This window comes from Terrapene carolina, unplaced genomic scaffold, assembly GCF_002925995.2.
Source record: "Terrapene carolina triunguis isolate 2854851 unplaced genomic scaffold, T_m_triunguis-2.0 Scaffold231, whole genome shotgun sequence".
NCBI lineage: Eukaryota > Metazoa > Chordata > Testudines > Emydidae > Terrapene > Terrapene triunguis.
In genome coordinates, this window is record NW_020664582.1 from 1,886,579 (window position 1) to 1,906,840 (window position 20,262).

Below are 20,262 nucleotides of genomic sequence, written 5' to 3' on the forward strand. Positions count from 1 at the left end.
AAGGGGCTAAAAACTAATCGCTCTATTTAGCGAATGAGGAATTCACAGGGGGAATCTCAGGTTAAAGCCATCTGGCCTGGGAGTGGCTTCTTACAAGAACCAGAGCCGGGGGAGCAGAGGACAGCGGCCGTGCAGAAGGGGCATCTGGAAGGACTGTTGCCTGTCACAACTTCCAAGTGCCTTCCAGGCAGTGGGAACTGGAGGACTCAGCACCTTATCCTCAGGACGTACAGTAAGTCCATGGGATGTCCTCTGTGCTGAGAGCGCTCCGCCTGGGCCCTGCTGGGCAGCTGGGAACCCCAGCCTCTCTCTGAGCCTTAGGTGGCGACATCTCCAAAGTTCTTCCCGCGTCCTGCCTCCGACAGTCACCAGCAGCAGCCGCTTCAGAGGGCTGTGCAAGAAACCCTGCAACTACGGGGCAACCTGCCACCAGGGAAAGATGCCGGGCACCCGGGATTGGACTGCAGGGGCCACCGTCGGAGGACAGGATACTGGGAGGGATGGACCTTAGGTCTGACCCAGTAGGGCCGTTCTTATGGAGTGACCGATCCCACATCAGGTAGCTGTGACTCACCCACTAGCTTTTCTCTTCCCATCAATCACAGTTTCTTTTGTCAGCCACTCCTCTTGACGTGATTGTGTTCAATCCAGAGTTACCCCCTGGGCTGCCTTCCTCCCCACCAGTCCTGCTTCCCGCTCCTGCGGATTCCCTGTCCGCCATGCCTGGTGTAATCACCCCCATGCCAACGGCCCATTACGGAAGGGTGAAGCCCCATCGTGTGCCAGGCCAGTGCATGGCGACCCAACGGTCTCATGACGCTAGTGATGCCGGGCTGACTTTGAGTGGGGAATACAATGCAACCTGACTTCGCGTCTATCATGCAAACGGGGTCCCCTCAATTCTGCTCAGCAGAGGAATTAAGAGGCGCAGACATATTGGGATCGAATCTGATCTCACTTACCCGGTTCTACGCCGGCTGCCGTGGATTTACCCGGGGTAAGGGAGATCAGAGTCTGGTTCTGTGCGCTGCTGCTCGCAGGCCCGGTGGACCCAGCTGTGTCGCTCAGGAGTGTGAAAAACCCACAGCCCTGAGCGCTGGAGTTAAGCCGACCTAACCCCTGGTGCAGACAGGGCTAGGTTGACGGAAGAATTCTTCCATTGACCTCGCGACCGCCTCTTGGGGAGGGGGATTACCTACGCCAAGGGGAGGTAGTGTTTACACTGAAGTGCTACAGCGGCGCAGCTGCAGTGTAGACGAGCCCTCAGTTACACCAGTTTAAATCCGGAGGGGAGAGAAGTCACTTCATATATGTGCCAGCGTCACAGAGATCAGAATCTGGCCGTCTGTGTTTGCAGCTGATGCGCTGGAGAGGCAGGAGCCGCAGAGGGGTGGGCTCTTGCACCATGTGGGGAGGGGATTGTTTGGAAGGGCAGAGAGGAGGCTGGTGCTACATAACAGGTAGGAAGGGAGAGAGGAGAGAGACATGCTGGAGCAAACCAGGGCCATCTTGAGTACTCCCTGACGCTGGCCTGGTGTTAAAGGGGGAGCCAGGCTCCTATTTCTATGCAATGTCAGATCGGTGCCCCCAGGCAGCTGGCCCAGGGAGGGCGCTACAGGACAGCTCTCTCCAGCGATGCCCCCGTCCCTGGCGCTGCCAAGCCCGGCGCGCACTCATGCACAGCAAACGCGCCCCAAGAAACTGGCCTGACCTGTTTGCTGTCAGCTCTCAGAGGAGAAGAGAGGAATGCAGGTGTCCAGGAGAGGGGAGGGTACAGGCGGGACCCACAGGGGCCGGGACACAGAGACCGTTCAGCCAGCGATCCTCTCGGCACTACCGCGCCAGCTGCCGAGCCGCCGAGAGCCCCGCTCCACCAGTGCCGCCGGGATGCCCCTCCTGCTGGCACTACTCCTGCTGGTCACCGCCACCTGCCCCGTGCGAGGCCAAGGTGAGTCTTGGGGATGCGGCCGGGCGCTGCAGCCTGGTGTGGAGGGCGACGCAGGGGGGATTCTGAATGATGGAGCTGGGAATGCCTTGGAACCAGGCAGGGATCCATTCACGCCGGGCCGGCCTGCGACCCCCGTCGGCGACCAGCCCTCTCCCCAAGGCAGCACCGCTGCAGGCGGGCGAGTAACCGATCGGGGACGGGAGCCAGGCGCTGGCAAGCAGCAAGGCGACGACTCGGCTTGGGGCGTGTTTACTGAGCGAAATCCTCCCTGAGCCGCGCCGGGCGCTCAGCCGCACGTCTAATCCCCCCGGCCACGCTGTTAGCAGCTGAACCCGCAGAACGACGCCCGAGCCGTGGACCGGCCGGCCGAGCTCAGGCAGATGCAGGCGTCTGACATTGGACCCACGCTGGGAAATCGCAGCATGGGGCAATCGGTTGGGGGGGGGAAAGGGAGGCTATTTGCAGAATATGATGCTAGTGTGAACACGATCAAGTCCACAGTGCATCAGGCACCCACGGGTGCCTCTATACAGATCCATGTGAGGCTCAAAGTTCTGCCGTATTGGAAGCAAATCGCCCCCTGGCTGGGGAGGTGGGATGGGGGTTTCTGCGGGAGAGAGCAGGTCTAGGGTGACCAGATATCCCAGTTTTATAGGGACGGTCCCGATATTCGGGGCTTTGTCTTACATAGGCACCTATTAACCCCACCCCGTCCCGATTTTTCACACTTGCTGTCTGGTCACCCTCAGCGCGTTCCTCCAGCTCATTAACGATAAGGTCATGACCCACAGCATTGGTCATGGCCAGAACTCTGTGATTAGCCCTCCCCACATGCCCAGAGGTGGCTGGTTCTATCCCCATGCTACTGATGGGGAATCCGACGCCAAGAGGTCACGCGGCTCGATCTAGCTGCCTCTCTGGGTGTGTGCATGACCTAGAATGACCAGATGTCCCAATGTTATAGGGACAGTCCTGATATTTGGGGCTTTGTTTTATATAGGCGCCTATTACTCCCCACCCCTTGTCCCGATTTTTCACACTTGCTGTCTGGTCACCCTAGCATGGTCCCAGCCCGCAGTACATGTGCCCCTCCTGAGCTCAGGCGTCCTGCCTCCCAGTCCCCCAGCATTGGCAGCGAGGTGCCAGGTGCTGTACAAACACCAAACAAAAAGGTGGTCCCTGCCCCAGAGTTTACAATCTAAGTAACTGAGCTTGATAGTCTTTTCCCTTGCATCAGCTGAATGCTACCAGCTTCATTGCAGTTACTGCTGATTCCATCCAGCTGGAGAGCGGGATTTCTACCTTCGTAACCCGTCTCCATTTCGTTCTTGCTGCTGCAGTCAGTCAAACTAGCAGGGGGGAAATATATATAAAATTGGCTTGTACTGTCCCAAGCTCCACCCACAAGCCAAACTCCACCTACTAATGGTGCCAAATGAGACCCCCACTCCCAGTAGGATGTGCGTGATTTCATTAGGCTTCAGAGTGAACAGCCCATTGGAATTAATAGAGACAGTCTGCATCTCTCTCAGAGCCACTGTTTCAGGCTGATCTCAAACTCAGGCCTGGGCAACACAAGTTGCACCAATTCCACTAAATTGGTTTCTAAACTGGCTTGTTTCCACGTGAAGCTATATCAATAATAGTCACTCTTCATCCAGGTTAAGAGGAGTGTCAGTGTTTTAATTCATCTGATTTAGAAACCACTCTAGGTGCAGTTTGTGTGTGTGTGGCCCGCTCTCCCCCACAGAAAGCCCCATCCCACCTCCCCAGCCAGGGGGTGATTTGCTTCGGGAAATCGGGACTGTCCCTATAAAATCGGGACATCTGGTCACCCTAAGCCCAGGCCTTGGGCAGACAGCAGTGCATCACTGTATGTCTGGGTCACAGCTGGAAGGTTTTCTGTGCAACTGGAGGGCCTGAAGACTTCGTTTGCTTTTTTTTTTTTTTAAGCAAATTTTTAGCTCCTGGAGCACATATTGCAGCCACCAAGGGAAAGTCATAATTACACCTTCCCCTCATCCAGCACGTCGCATCCCTAGACCTCAAAGCGCTTTAGAGAGTTCAGTGTCCTCAGCCCCAGTTGGCAGATGGGGAAAGTGAGGCACAGAGACAGGAAGTGACTGCCCAAGGTCAGAGCTGGGAATAGAATCCAGCTCTCCTCAGTTCCAGCGCTCTGTTCACTAGGCCATGCTCTCTCCCCCTTGCTGTCATCAGCTTGCCAGCCCAGTTCACCTGCAGCCTGAGTTTCAGCGGCATCGTGAGGTTTGCTCCTGCATTTCTGCAGCTGCATTTCTGCCCCCACAGTGACCGGCCAGCTCAGAGAGTAGAAGGTAAGTGGCTGTCTACCAGCCTGCTCCGACTCATGGTCTATCTCTCTGGCTTTCTGCAGTCTCCACCATTGAGTATGAGCCTGCAATCACTGCCCTGGCGCTGGAAGGGAACGTCACTTCTTCCACCTTTGTCCTGGAGCAGCCTCGCTGTGTCTTCAACAAGACTGTTAGCGACACCGATGAGATCTGGTTGGTGGTTTCCCTCAGTAGCGGTAAGTGTCGTTCCTGCGCACGGGATGTGCTTGGCTCAGCAGAAGGGTCTGGGATTGCCGGGGCTACTGACGTGGCCCCAGGGGCTTTGTACTGAGTGTACGCTGGGTATCAGGCCCCCACTCCACAGCTCAGCCGAGGCACTGGGAAGCCTGGCCCTGCCCGGGAGCCCTGCCTGGCTGGCGATGGGCAGACAGGAACGGGCCTCTCCACCCTGCCCGGCAGAGCCCTTGTTGGCTAGAGATCCTGCCCGTACTCCTGCTGCCAGCTCCCTCTGATTGGAGACTGGGGATGTCCCTGGAGAAGGCTGCAGGGGAAGGCATGTGCTGGCCTGCAGAGATGCAGCAGGCCCAGACAGAGCCAGACGGGTGGGGCACAGGCCCAGGGAGCTGCCTGTGGCGTGTTCCCTGTGAGCACTGCCTGGAAGAATCAGCCACTCCCTAAGGGCAAACAGTGCCTTGATCCAGGGGCGAGGAGCCAAGGTGGCTGGAGGCGCAGCCAAGACTCTGGCTGATGGAAGGAGAGCTCCTTTTTGGCCTCTGACTGCTCTTAGCAACGGGACAGATCTGTGCATTGGAGCCATTCCCTGCCAGAGCCAGTCGCTTCAGAACAGGCACTTAATTGTGCAATATCATCGAGCTGGGAGAGCAGGCGCTTTCTCTCCATGTGTCACCCTCCTTAGAGTCCCTACAGGTGCCAATTTTTGCCCCAGCCTTACTGGGCTCTCTGCCTCAATAATTTCCGGTGGCAATGAGTTCCACAGATAAGTTATGTTGTGTAAAAAAGAAAATGTCCTTTCCATGCAATAAGTGTGCCGTTCTCGGGGCTGGATGGCTCAGGGGGTTAGAAGACTGAGGCTTTTGCCTTAAACCCACTGGGACAAGTCCCGCCCCGGTGGGAAGTGGCTGAAAGTCCTTGCCACCTGGCTAGATGTTGAGTGGCCTACAGGGTGGGATGGCTCATGAATCTGGGCCAGGCAGGGAACAGGGCTCCTCTCCTACTGCCATTCCTCCAACCCTTTGGAGCCCAGTTTGATCCGTATTGTTTCCGTAACTCTGGATAGAGTCCATTGGTGTCCGAAGACTTCATTCTCCTCTAGCTTACACGGGTGTCACTCCGGAGTGACTCCATTGAAGTCTCTTCTCCCACTGTTGTAAATCAAGAGTAAAGCATTTCACTTGCTTTTCACCGTTGTCCCTGCAGCGATATCCAGTTTCACCAGACCCATCTCCCTGCAAAGCCTCCCTTCCTTCCAGAAGTTCCCAGAGAACCCCCAGTACATGACCATGGGCACCTCCTCCTTCAACTACCCATGTGAAAATAGCTCGGGCCAGATCACGGTGCTGCGCGTCGGGAACGAAACCGGGTGCGTTTCGGACACATCAAGACCAGATTGCAACGGCCCCCTGCCTGGCCCGGGGCCCTACAGGTGAGCAGCACTGGCTGAGCTGCCGTGTTCATGTGCTAATCCCGGGGCAACACAAGAGATCTAGGTATGCTTCATCCTGCCTCAGAGCCAGGGGGTGGCCTGGATGTGACCCCTTGAGGCCCCTTCCAGCCCCACATTTGACACATGACCCCACATTGACAGGGTAACAAGCCTTGTGGATAGGGGGGAAGTGGTAGATGTGGTATATCTTGACTTTAGTAAAGCTTTTGATACTGTCTCGCATGATTGTCTCATAAACAAACTAGGAAAATATAACCTAGATAGAGCTCCTGTAAGGTGGGTTCATAAATGGTTGAAAAACTGTTCCCAGAGAGTAGTTATCAGTGGTTCACAGTCATGCTGGAAGGGCATAACGAGTGGGGTCCCACAGGGATCAGTTCTGGGTCTGGTTCTGTTCAATATCTTCATCAATGATTTAGATAACGACATAGAGATACACTGATAAAGTTTGCAGACGATACCAAGCTGGGAGGGGTTGCACGTGCTTTGGAGGATAGGATTAAAATTCAAAATGATCTGGACAAAGTGGAGAAATGGTCTGAAGTCAATAGGATGAAATTCAATAAGGACAAATGCAAAGTACTCCTCTTAGGCAGGAACAATCAGTTGCACACATACAAAATGGGAAATGACTGCCTAGGGAGGAGTACTGCGGAAAGGGATCTGGGGGTCATAGTGGATCACAAGCTAAATATGAGTCAACAGTGTAACACTCGCAAAAAAAGCGAACATCATTCTGGGATGTATTAGCAGGAGTGTTGTAAGCAAGACACGAGAAATAATTCTTCTGCTCTACTCCGCGCTGATTAGGCCTCATCTATAGTATTGTGTCCAGTTCTGGGTGCCACATTTCAGGAAAGATGGGGACAAATTGGAGAAAGTCCAGAGAAGAGCAACAAAAATGATTAAAGGTCTAGAAAACACGACCTCTGAGGGAAGATTGAAAGAATTGGGTTTGTTTAGTCTGGAGAAGAGAAGACTGAGAGGGGACATGATAACAGTTTTCAAGTACATAAAAGGTTGTTACAAGGAGGAGGGAGAAAAATTATTTTTCTTAACCTCTGAGGATAGGACAAGAAGCAATGGGCTTAAATTGCACCAAGGGCGGTTTAGGTTGGACATTAGGAAAAACTTCCTGTCAGGGTGGTTAAGCCCTGGAATAAATTGCCTGGGGAGATTGTGGAATCTCCATCATTGGGGATTTTTAAGAGCAAGTTGGACAAACACCTGTCAGGGATGGTCTAGATAATACTTAGTCCTGCCTTGAGTGCAGGGGGCTGGACTGGATGACCTCTCGAGGTCCCTTCCAGTTCTGTGATTTCTATGGATCTGTGCTGTCTGTATTGCAGTGAAATCCCATAGAGTCTCCCGTCCAGCGAGGGGGCGAGGGGAGATCCCCCTCTGCACAGAGCCAGCCCAGAGCCCATCTGTCACTTCCGCGCTATTTGGAGGGCATCAGTGGTGCCTAGACCTCGTCAATTTCATATCTGCCACCATGTGTTCCTGTTGATTTACCTCTTAGGCCTGTTGTGTTCCCAAGGCCTTCCTCCATCTACCTCTCCTCGTTGTCCACAGGGATGGGTGATGATCCTCATGGGGTACAAGGGCAGATCTGGAGCTGGTGCAAACTGGGGTAACCCCAGTGACTTTGAGAGAGCGATGCCAGTTTGTGCCAGCTAAGAATCAGGCCTCTTAACTCATTTCCCGCCCCGCCCCATCTCTTGATTTTTGCAGGCTTGGGGTTGGCGCTGCTGGGAACAGAGCCTGCCACAGGCTCACCCCTTCCCTCTCCCCAGCTGCTTCCTGCGCCCCCTTGTGACCTTGAGCCCCCAGCCTGTGCATTTCCAGGTCCTCTTCCCATTTCTCTCTTTCCAGAGTGAAGTTCCTTGCGATGAGTCCTGCAACTGGCCCCAAGGCCGAGACAAAGTGGTCAGCCCCGATCACACTGAAAACAGGTAACTGCCCGTACAGCTCAGCCACCGGGAGACGCAGGGGGCGCCGGGTTCTGACTGCCCCAGGCCGGCAGGGAAAGGAGAGGGTCACGCCGCATGCGGCCGAGGAGGTGAAGCATTAGCAGGTTCCGGTGGGAGGCGCATTTGGCCCGGGCAATCGGCCAGGCCAGAGAGGTTTTGTGGGAAGCGGGTGGAGTGGGACGGCCACACAAAAAGAGGAGGAGCGTCTGGAGCGAGGGAAGAATGGTGGCTTGGCGAGCTGGGCTCAGTTCCTAGCTCTGCCGCAGGCTCCATGTGTGACCTCGGACAAGTCACTCAGCCTCTCTGAGCCCCAGTCCCCACCTGAACTCTGGGGATAATCGCCCTGCCCTGCCGCACAGGGGTGTTGTGAGTGTCAGGGGCTCAGACACCGCTGTGAGTGGGGCCAGGGAAGAGTCTAAATGGCTAGAACGGGACATGTCTGCGTTCATCTCTATGGCCCTGGTCCGGGGACTTATAATGCCCCTCTTGTCTAGTGCTTTTCCCCACCAGATCTTAAAGCCCTGCGCAAAGGAGGCTAGTGTCCTTCTCCTACAGATGGGGAAACTGAGGCACAGGGCGGTGAAATGACTTGCCTAAGGTCACCCAGCAGGTCAGTGATGGAGCTGGGACTAGAACTCTCCTGAGTCCCAGGCCTGCGCTTTATCCACTAGGCCACCCTGCCGCCTTCTTAACTTTAAGCACATGACTGGTCCCATGACACCCACGACATTAGGGGAGTTATTCATGTGCTCGGAGTTCTCTCCCCTTCTGCCCGGGGGGGGGGTCCCTGCCAGTGACTGTTTCCCCTCCCCCCACTCTCTTTTCCAGGGAAGGACCCTGCCCGCATTGACACCTGGCCCGGAAGGCGCAGCGCTGGTATGATCGTCATCACCACCATCCTCTCCATCCTCCTGGCCGTCCTGCTGGCCTGCTTCATCGCCGCGCTGGTCTATGGATGGTGAGCTCCACATCCAGGGGGCGGATGGGCAGGGCCTGGGTGCTGATCAGAACCCTTCCCGTCTCTCAGTCCCCCCCAATCCTTCCCCTAACCCCCTCCAGCCCTGCACTCCCATAGCAGGGGAAGGTCACCAGCTGGGACCCTCCCGGTGGTAGATGCGGGAACTAAGTCCTGCCGGGAATTATCCAGGGTTCCCGTCAGGTTCGCACACCCTGCGCTGAACCTTATGCTGCTGGGGCATTGTTTCTCCAGGACCTGAGCTAAGTCCGTTAAAGCTGGCTCGGGAAAATCACCCCCCGGGACTGCAGGCTAGACGCACCCTGGGGGGGAGATGCGTCTGCCGTGGTTCGCACCGCCAGCGTGGCTCTGATTTCAGCACACCCGGCTCCGGAGCCCCAGCTCATTAATTCCTCTCCTGCCCCAGAATAGTGCGGGCTGCAGGGGCTCGGGAGAGGTACCGGGGCTCGGATGGGATGTTAAAGCCAGGTGCTCTCGTGAAGATTCAAACCTGGACTGAATTCACTGTAAGGGGAGAAGCCTGTGAAGGTCGTCCCATGTGCTGTGTTGATTCACCTCTGGGCCTGTGCGGAGATACCCTGAGTCCCAGTCCTTGGGGTCCGCGAAGGAGCCCAGCCCACTGAGGGGTAACTGGGGATAACTGGAAGGGTCGGGGGGAGAGAAACTGACTTGTAACGGAGTCGCTCGCAGCAACAATGGGCAGATCTCTGACTGTATCTGACCCAGGGGGTTAGGTTCGCCCCGCCCCACTCCCCAGAGCCCCCCCTGTGGAGCCCCCCTGATCCGCTGTCCACCCTTCCTTCGGCAGTTCGGACATTTCCGAGAGCGCGGAGATAATGGACAAGCAGGACCCGGTGACAGTGAAGAGGTACAACACCCATCATATCTACGACCAGCCTGCGTTCAAGAACTGAGGCCTTCCCGCGAGACAGCCACCCCCTGCTACAACCCCGTCCCATCACGCGGGAGCTCCTCGGCTGACTCTCCGGCACAGCCTGTGTGCGCCGGGAACAGCACTGGGAGAGGAGGGGACCCAGGGGCAGTGATCCGGGGTGGAACTCCCCCGCTTCTCCTCAGTACTAGTGCCAGTAGCACCCTTCGCCCTGCTCCTGCCAGGCTGTTCCTGCTCCATCCCCTCCTCTCTCTGCTGCATTCGTGAGCCGAGCTGAGTCCCAAGGCCCAGACCCAAATACTCCAGTCCCAAGCTGCAGACTCGGAACCAGGTCCTCCTCCTCGTGCTGATCCTCCGATCACCCCTGACCTTCCGGGGGAGATTTGACGTTGGCGTCTGTCTCTTGGGCTCGGGCGCTGTGTCAAGGACCCAGTAGCCTGGGGCCAGTGTTATTTCCAAGCATGCGGTACTTGAACCCAGGAGGCAGTGGCCGCCTGTGGGTCTCTCTGGCTGCTAGGGTGACCAGATGTCCCGATTTTATAGGGACAGTCCTGATATTTGGGGCTTTTTCTTATATAGGCTCCTATTACCCCCCACCCCCGTCCCGATTTTTCACACTCGCTGTCTGGTCACCCTACTGGCTGCAGAGGGCTCATCCTCCGAGCTGGAAGCCACTCCTAATCCTCTGCTTGCTGCCCATGTCTGAATCCAGCCGGCCACGTTCCCTGGCTGCCCCGATGTCCGCTGGGGGCCACGTCTGTGCCACCAATTTTGGTGCACCATTTCCCAGAGCGCTAGCCCGCCTGGACTGGGTATGGTCCTGTGTGATCAGACAGGCTCAGCCCAGACAATAAGGATCCCCTTGCAGAGTCCACTCCAGCCAGGCATGGAAATCCAGACCGGGAGATAACGGGGGCTCCCACAGGTGAGGCTCATTAACTCCCCCAAGTAAGCGTTAGCCTTAAAGTGGGGAGGCTTCCCCCGGTTGCGGAGCCTCTGGGAATAACGGAGAAGCTGGACTGGATTTCCACGTGCTGTGGGAATGGATTCTGCCTGCCATTTGTAGGATCCTCAGCCAGGTACCTTAACCCCCACTTTAAAAGGGTTTGGGGGGTGGGGGGGTAGCCTCCCTGCACCCTGGAATTTCACTGGGTCTCGGGCCCCTCACTCCCCTCTGTGCTTTCGGAAATCCCAGCCAGCGTTCCCAGGGAGGCAGAGGCCAGGCCCGTGCAGCAGGGCCAGTCCCCGTTTGCTTTTTCAAATGAACAATTAAAACCGATTGTCACGAAGACAAGTTTCGCTGTGAGTCGTTGATGGCTGAGTGCAATCAGCCTCCGAGCCATCTGAGCCCAGGCCGGCTGCCCCCACTTTGTGCTCCGCAGAGCGCATCCGCCACCAGTCACACGAGTGATAGGGGCTGCTAAATGTCCTGGGAGCCCCGAGCTGTAGCCCAGACTAATACGGTACATGGCAAAAAGGCTCAGGGCTCGCCAGGGGAGGAGAGCTGTGCGGGACCAACGCTGAACAGTTTTGTTTGACTCAAACCCCCAGACCTGATCTCTTCCTCTGTGACGGGGCAGTGTCATGACCCCAATTCTACAGGCGTCGCGAGCCAGCCGGCACATGCACAACCCATGCAAAGTCAGCATGGCTCTTTGTCCCCCTCTAGTGGCTAGCCTGCACATAACCGTTCGTGCGCCTGCCCCTGCCTTAGAGCAGTAGAGGCTCATATTCTAGATCTCCTGGGTTCAAGCCCCACTGATACCCTGCCTAGGGGTGTCATTACAAGTGCTGACTCATACAGGGAATGGGAACTGTTGTGAAGCCTGAAACAAGTGTCCCTGGCTCCGCGGGAGAAGTATCGTGAGCCCAGGTGTAGGGTTCCAGATGATGCTGGTCTGTGCAAGGAGCGGCAGCGTTTCTGATGTAGGGTTTTAGCATCGTGGTGGGTGTTTCGCCTTGCAGGGGGAGGTTACAAGTTTGGCATCTGACTCATGGTGAAAACAATCTGTCCCTTTGAGGCAGAAAAGCTGCACCTAATGTGACTCATCCGGAAGTTATTTCAGGGGGTAATTATAAATAGCAGAGCTGGCCAAAGAGATTCAGGGGGAAAATCTTAATCTGAAAACTGGGTTTCATCAAAAAATGAGTTGGTAGTAGAAAAATTTCATTTCTGAATCATGTTTTAATTTTTTTTCCCAAAATGTAAAACCAAAATCATATTTTTTACAACCCCAATATTTTTCTAATCGTGTTTCTTTTTTCTCCCACTTTCCTGCAGTTTTCCAGCTGGCAAAATTTGTGAAAGAGTAACACGGCGGGAGATAACCTACGGTCACCTCTTTTCTTGTAAACAGAAAAGAAAATTGGGAAAAGGAGGGTTTTTTCCACATTTTCTCACGCATTCTTACTCTTTCCCAAATTTTGCCCGTTGGAAAACAATATAAAGTTGTGGAAAGTAGATGTATTCCATTTTCTCACACCTTTTCCCCTCCTTTTTCTAGTAGCTAGAAAGTGCTCACGGAACCTTAATCCAGTCCCCTTGTGCATATTCATTCTGATACAGCGTTTCATTGCATGGTCCCATGCTATTTTCCCCCCACGAGGCACATTCCTGGCCCCAGGCTGACCCCCCCCTGCCAAATTTCAAGCCCCTTGATGGTTCTAGAGCATCTCACTGAAACTGTTTCAAGACTTTTTCACCAGGGGAGAACAACATTCTTGGAAAGGGCTGAACTGTTTTTGCTGAAGCTTTCCGACGCCCGGCGTGGAGAATTCCAGCCCGAATGGTTAAAGTTTGGCAAAGTTATAAGCCACTGAAAAGAGGGTTTTATAATGGACATGGCAGGTGACTTTAGCAAGAGGCGTCACTCCCAGCTCTGCCTAGACTTCTTAGCTTGTCTAATGACAATTACTTTTATTCGGGTGCATGGGGGCATTCATCTGCTTCCTGAGGTCGAGGGAAGGTGAGTGGATGTACCTCTGTACTGAGCTTTCCCAGCAGGCAGAGCTTCCCCGGTACAAACACACCCTTTATCCTTTCCAGGCTTCTGATGAAGTTGGCCACTAGATGGTGAAGTTGTACAGTTTTTGGTGCGCTATAACTGAGAATGACCATTGGCTTCACTGTAACCCTATAGCTCTGGGTCAGTCTGCAGAGAACTCTCCCCACCCCCCATTTATCATGATCAATAAATGCACAAACCGAACTGTTCACCATGTGCCTGAAGAGCAAGCGGTTAAAAGCTACAGGGCCCCGTGGTTACAGGCCCCAGGCTAGCTGTGGGCCCTGCAGAGTTTTCTTGGTTCCCCTTGGAGGGAAGGCTGTGTGGACAGAAGGGTGTGAAGAGGTTTTTTTAGTCCCAAAGCCAAGAGCCTTAGGGCACGATACACAGATCATGCCCAGATGCCATGGTGATGGGCAGCTGTAAATGCCAAGCCAATTCTCCACCAGCATCCCAGCATCTCTTCCCCACCAGGGGGCATCTCTGTCACCCATTCACTGAACGGCACAAGGGGCTTCAGGCAGATTCGCTCTCCCATCCTTTCCCTGATGTTTCCCATCTGCACTCTTTGGTGTAGCCAGCACTCCCGCAGCACGGACCCACCTTGCCCTCAGGTTCCACTGCAGGCCGGCTCCCCCTGGCGGGGAAAGGGCAGGACGCCGTAGCCTGGCAAGCGAGAGTGGGGTTAACCTCCCAGACGCGGCTGCTGGCTCTGCCATGTGCTGCCTGGGAGGGTCAGATAAAGCCAGGCTGTGTGACCAGTGATCGGAGCTGAGACAGGAGCTTGGCGTCCGTTAGACCACACTGCCTCTGTACACAACCATTTATTACCATTACTTGTATTGCAGAAGTGCCTAGCAGCCCCAGTCACGCGTGAGGGGCCCCTGGTGCTAGGCACTGTACAAACACAGCACAAAGGCCTGGTCTACACTAGGACTTTAATTCGGATTTAGCTGCCTTAATCCGAATTAACCCTTCACCCGTCCACACTACAGAGCCAGTTAATTCGAATTAAAGGGCCCTTTAAATCGATTTCTGTACTCCACCTCGACGAACGGAGTAGAGCCTAAATCGATTTTGTTAATTCGAATTAGGGTTAGTGTGGACGCACACCACCGAATTACTGTATTTAAGTTAATGGGGTAGTGTGGCCGCACACCACCGAATTAATGTGGTTTAAAACCGAATTAAGGTGCTTAGTGTGGCCGCGCACAATCGAATTTATACAACCTGTTTCCCAAATTCGAATTATCTAAATTCGGATTAATCCTGTAGTGTAGACATACCCAAAGAGACAGCTTCCAATGGAACCTGGCCTGCGTCTATCATTTATATTAGGGGACTGACGCCCATGTTATCTGGGGTGTGCCGGGCTGTGATTGGTGGAGAGTTGGGTCCTTTGCTGATCATTTGAACCAATCGGTGGCAGCAGGTGTGGAAAAGGAGGCGGGACGTTTCCCAGGTGGCAGGTAGCGGATGGGGAGCTGGTAAAGAGAAGGGGCTCTGGCCAATGAGGCAGGCGCTACTGGGAAGAGCCGAGCAACGTTTCCGCCCCAGACTGAAGAGGGAGGTGATTAGCTCCCACCCCACCACCCCCACATGTGGCGCCTAGCCATGCCCCCGTTAGCCAAAGCCCCTCGTTTTCCGGCAATGTAGTTGATTCTTTGCCAATCAGTACGGTAATTGGTACCAGGCGCAATGTGCTACGCACAGCACTGCAGACCGGGCAGCAGGTGCAGTAACGGATGCCATGCCAGGAAGCCGATAAGAGCCAGCCAGGACTTGTCATCGGGGCAAAATTGATCAGCCGGGTTGGAGGGGTGGGTCGAGCAGGTGTGTGGTGGGAGGAGGCACTGGCCTGCTTTGAAGCTGCTGCTGGAGATGGGATGCTAGAAATGAGAGGCCTGGGGCCTGAGCTGGTGTGGTAGGCGAACCAGGTCGGGGAATTCATGGTTTGGTCCAGAGTGGCTGCAGGCAGCGTGTCAGGGGGGTCTCGGGCAGCAGGCACCCCAGCGTGGTGGGGGTTCTGGCGCAGCGGGGGTCCCAGGCTCTACGTGGGTCACTGTTCTGATGCTCTCTGACTAACCCCGTGTTCTGGAACCTGCTTTGCTGCGACGACTCCGCCTTTCTGTTGCTGGGGCCGGTCCGTCCCCTCCCACGCTGTAACGAACTCCCTGCTGGGATGGGCGAGCAAGCAGCTTAGCAGAGCGGGCTCCTCCTTCGGCGCGGACGCTGGCAGTATCTGCGCAAGGAGTGAGTCAGGCACGCGGCAATCAGCGCGCGCTCCCAGGCGGCAGGCCCTCAACTTGCTGCCGTTAAGTCTTTTCGGTGGTGGGGCCCATGTGTGGGCTGGCCGGAGCGGGGTCTCTGGAGGAGCCCGTATGCCGGTCCAGCCCTGGAAATAGCTGCGAGGCGATAAATCTCAATGACTCGCTAGGGGCTTTGAATCAGAAACCCAAAGCTGCCGAGTGCAACCAGCTGCAGAGAGGCCCATCCGATAACTGACAGCTGCAATGACGCCAGGCCTATAATGCAGGGGAAGGGGGGAAAACAAAGAGATCGAAACCAGCCAAATCCCAGCGATGAGCATTTCGTGGCACTCAGCAGCACCTGGGAGTTGCGGCTAGCGGCTGCTGAGTGCTGGGTGGTCACGGTCCAGCCACATGGAGAAGGCTTTGCCCAGCAGTCCCACGGGACTGAAAAGCTAGGGACATATCGCACCCTGCTGGCGGCACAGGGTATAACCCCACCTTATCTGCAAGGGTCTCCCCAGCACAGCAGAGGGTAGATGCATCCTACAATGATGAATGGGGCTACCCTGCAACTCGTGCAACCCCCATCCCTACAGTGCAACATCTGCTGAGTGTGGGTGGGACATGCTAGCCAGTCGCAGCCTCAAATCCTATACACAGGTGACTTGCAAAGACTTTGCCCCAACCCCGGTCTGGATCCCTCTCCAGCTGTCCCCATCGGATGTCTGATTGGCCATTCACTCTTGGCTGACCAGGTTTAGAAAGGGCACCAGTCCCAGCCGGACTCCTTTGAGGTGGCAAAGAGACCGTTCCAAGCTGCTACCCTCGTTGGATGTGCATCTCCCTAATACACACGTCCTGGGACCTTGTAGGGCACCGTGGACGTGGGAGCTTTGCAATTGTTCTGTGGCCTGCAGGGTAGAAGGCGGCTTGGAAGCTAGATGGAAATCGCTCATTTCAGCAGCAGCGTGGGCTGTACAGTCTACCAGCACACCAGCCATAGATCATGTCGAAGCCTGGGGGGGTGGGGTGGGGAGAGATGGAGCCATGTCAAAGCAGTAGGAGCAGTATCCAAGCAGCAAAGGCTCCGGCCTCTGAGGTCGTAAAAGGGGAGTGGGGAATGTCAGAGCAGACACGGGGCATTCAGCTGGCCCAGTAAATCACAGCCTCTTCACTCTGCCAGAGCGTGCCGCCTTTAAAGTGCCCTGGTTACCTCCATGAGTGATCAGCCCACCAGACAAGTCCCTGGACCGACCGTTGTCCTCCGGCGTAGAGAGGCATCATTGTCAGAGCGACTGTGATTACCTGGCTAAGCGGAAAGGGGACGTGGGGAAATCCAGCTGGCTGGGGGACCGCGGAGCACAGCTCATCACCCCGCTTCAAGCCACCCACCTCTTCGACGTGGCTGGCCGGAGCTCTGGCCAAGTCCACGGTAAGTCAACGCTTTCCTGGGGTCATTGGGACGCTCGCTCAGTGGCAGGTGGGCACACTGCACCGGAAGCTGCTCTCTGTGCACCCCGCAGGGAAACAGGTGTGGATAACGGCGGGCTAGATGCCGAGCCCTGGGTAGCTTTTCCCCCCACCGGGAAGGGGGCATGGAGGCCCGTGGAAGGAGGAGTCAGCAAACGGAATGGAGGCTGCACCGTAAGGGAAATCAGGTGGAATCCGGGGGCCAGGATTTCATTGCTGTGTTAATGGTGCTGTCCGGGTCCGTTGTGGATAGTTGGGTGAGGAGACACTAGTGACCATGTCAGTGCCAGTGGCCAGGAACAGGGCATTACGGCTACAGATTAGCCTCTGCTGTGGTCTCCAGAGGGGAGTGGTGGGACCTGTGGCTGGAGCTGAGAAAGGGGCATTGCTTTGCAGGTCGAGCAAGGGGCTGGAAGCCCTGGCGCTCAGTTGCCTTGAACAAGTCACTTAACCCTCTCTGTTCCTCAGTTTCCCCAATGGGGCCAATAATACCTAGCTCGCTGGGGGCGGGGAGGGGGGGTTCTTTCATGCCAGTAAGGAACTTGGCTGGATGTGCCAAGTGAGGCCAGTGAGGGGGGAGAGCTTCGTACATTGCTCACACAGCCTCAATCTAGGAACTCGGGATACAGCTGGTCTCGCAAACCCCACTAATAACACTGGGCCGGATCTCAGCTGGCCTTAACTGGCGCCATCCCAGTGAAGTCAGCAGAGCTGTGCTGATATAGACCAAAGAGGGACCTGGCCCCATCTTTCTTGTTATAAATTCAAGGGGGACTTTCATGCATCCGACAAAGTGGGTATTCACCCACGAAAGCTCATGCTCCAATACGTCTGTTAGTCTATAAGGTGCCACAGGACTCTTTGCTGCTTTTACAGATCCAGACTAACACGGCTACCCCTCTGATACTTTTCAGGCAGTAGACCAGGGGCAGCGAGATTGATCACCACAGTCCCCCCTTGTAGAGGTGCAGCAGATTTCTTCTGTCCTAGGCACAGACGGATGCCTGTGTCCGGGTGCAGGCCGCAGAGATAAGCTCTCCTGGCCCGGGGGCGGTGCGGAGATAGGCCCTGAGTGATGGGGCCCCTCCGAGGAGCTGACGTATTGCACAAAGGGAGCAAGGAAGGATAGCACAAAAGCTGCGGGGCTTGATTTGCCTGCCTGTCTGGGCACCACGGTGTGTACACAGCCTGTTAAGAGAGGACAATGGATGAAAGGAACCCACCAAAGGCCGCAGAGAGACAAAAGGGCTGGAGGCTCAAGCTGGCTAACAGCAGGGGAGGAGGAGGGGAGTGACTGCCGGAGGAAGCATTGTCTAGTGGTTAAAGCCCAGGGCTGGGCTGCAGGAGATCTGGGTTCTAGCTCAGCAGACATGCTGCGGGACCTTGGATTGTTAGCGGGTGCCTAGAAACCCCGCCCTAAAGAGCTAAGGAGGGAGGTGGCTTATCCACTGGGGCGGGGCGATCGGAAGGCTCTGTTGACTTGAATGGAGCCATGGCCATTTTCCCCAGCTGAGGGTCTCTGTCCAGCTAAGTGGCTTGCCCTAGGTTATGCAGGAAGTCCGTGGCAGAGCAGAGACTGCCCCCCCGGTCTCTCCAGTTGCAGGCTAGCACCCTGCGCCAGCCTTCCCCGAGACTTACGCCTGCCTGCGGGGGCTGAGCGGGAAGCCGTGCAGCAAAGCTGCAGCCTGGGAACCCTACTCACACTTCTTTCTTTCTAAATTAGCAGGGAACGAACAGAAGAGCCTGAGGACCAACCCCAGAGACAGCGCCAGGCGCAACGCTCGACTCTCCCTCCATCCCGCCTGCCACAGCCAGAGCTCCCCGAGCCAGCCCGGCCGCCCCACGTCATATGGGCAGCGCTGACCGCGGCACCCAGAGGCAGCTGCTTCCTTGTGTCCCTGCTCGGCAATGATCCGAAAGAAAGGCGGTCCCGGGCCGGTCGCCAGGCTCCTGCGGGAGGCTCAGAGAGCTCTGGCGTACTTCTTAGTGATGTACACGCTCTTGCTGGGCGGGCTCCTGTGCGCTGGGTTGATATTACAATACCTCGCACCGCTGTGAGCGGAGACACCACCGCAGGTCCAGCCTGGGTCCCACGAGACCTGGGTCCTCGTCCTGGCTCTGCCGGTGACCTCGGACAAGTGACGTCCCTGCTCTGTGCCTCAGTGTCCCCACCTGTACTATGGGGGACATGCTGCTGGCTGCCGGTGCGAAGTGCTTTGAGATCTACTGAGGAAAAGCGCTAGAGTGGAGCTAGCTCTTGTGATGATGCAGGGAAGGATTAAAGCTGTCTCACGAGCTACATGGATTTTAAAAGCGTGTGTAATCCACACCTACTCAGCGTGGCGTTCTGGTCCCCTTTTGTGGGGCCGGGGCCACCCGCAGAGAGGCTGATGAACCTGTTACAGCTGTAGCGAATGGCGGTGGCTATGTTAGCTCAGGCAGTAGTAGAGGCTTATGCTTTAAAGATCTCCAGGTTCAATTCCCACTCCCACCCCTGGCAGTGTTGTGTAACACATTCAGTTACTGCCAACAGCGGCTCCATGCACCAGCGCTCCAAGCGCGTGCCTGGGGCAGCAAGTCACGGGGGGCGCCCTGCCAGTCCCTGCGAGGGCGGCAGTCAGGCAGCCTTCGGCAGCATGCCTGCGAGAAGTCCACCAGTCCCGCGGATTTGGCGGCAATTCGGCGGCAGGTACGCCGAAGCCGCGGGACCGGCAGATCTCCCGCAGGCGCGCCGCCAAATCCGCGGGACCAGGGACCTCCCGCAGGCATGCCGCCGAAGACAGCCTGCCTGCCGTGCTTGGGGCGGCAAAAAAGCTAGAGCCGCCCCTGTTTACTGCTGCTCACGTGTGCCGAGAGGGTGCTCCTCCGCCGGGGGAAGTGGGCCCACAGGGAAGATGCATAATGGACCCTCAGCAGTGGGATGCACAGCGGGGCCCTGATCTTGGCTGGAACGTCTGTGTGTGCAATAGGCTATTAATAATAATCATGTCGACCATGGAAGTTGTTTGTATTTGCCAACGCTGTGTCAGCCTATAGAGCGTTGTGTGTGATTAGATCCTGTCCTGCAAAGCCAGAGGTGGCCAAAAAGTGGGATCCATAATGGAGCGTATAGACCTATAAAAATCGAGGAGGGAACTACCCCCGGGCCTCCTAGCAAATGACGCCCCTGAGGGCAGTTGCCCCCCCTTGTGTCCAGGCTGTGCGTGACGCTGCCTTCCATTTAATGCTGGCATTTCCGGGGACCCAGGGCGGGGTGCGGAGAGGGAGAGATACAGCCTGTCGGACTCCATCCCTCGCCATGCGTCAGCCCCTCGCTCCTACTCGTGGGGACCCTTCCTTGTTTCTGCGGGACTCTTTGCGGTGGAAGAAAATGCTCCTTTGAAAGCGGTTCCTACGGGGCGGGGACGAGCCCTCGCTCCCTGCTAACTGCCGCGCCAGCTCCGAGCGCGTTATGGACACGGCGGGGCGTTAGGCTGGTCCCTGCCGTGCCCACGGGAGCGGTGCTGGTAATGCTCTGAGACGGACTAGGTTCGAAAGCCGCCCCCTCTTGTTCCTTCTCGCTGCCTTTCTACAGCCGTTTCCGCCTCCCTTTCCACGGAGGGCACAGCACCTGTTCTCGGCTCTCGTCATGTCCCCGTCCCAAGAGCATGAAGCCTGCTGCTTCTGCCGTTTGCTCCCCTTGCCAGGGACAGCCCTGGAAAACGCAGGCCTCTTTAGCCAAAGAGCCGGTGCAGGCCAGCAGCAGCCACGCCC

General features: G+C 56.2%; 1 protein-coding gene across 1 annotated transcript; it reads left to right on the forward strand.

The window, feature by feature from the left end:
• Positions 1–1,887: 1,887 nt before the first annotated feature.
• Positions 1,888–9,804, forward strand: LOC112116049 (uroplakin-3b-like). Its single transcript, XM_024213328.2, has 6 exons — positions 1,888–1,948; positions 4,341–4,493; positions 5,695–5,920; positions 7,817–7,896; positions 8,743–8,872; positions 9,699–9,804. Exons 1-6 carry the CDS (start codon positions 1,888–1,890, stop codon positions 9,802–9,804), a joined length of 756 nt encoding a protein of 251 aa, XP_024069096.2.
• Positions 9,805–20,262: the final 10,458 nt, after the last annotated feature.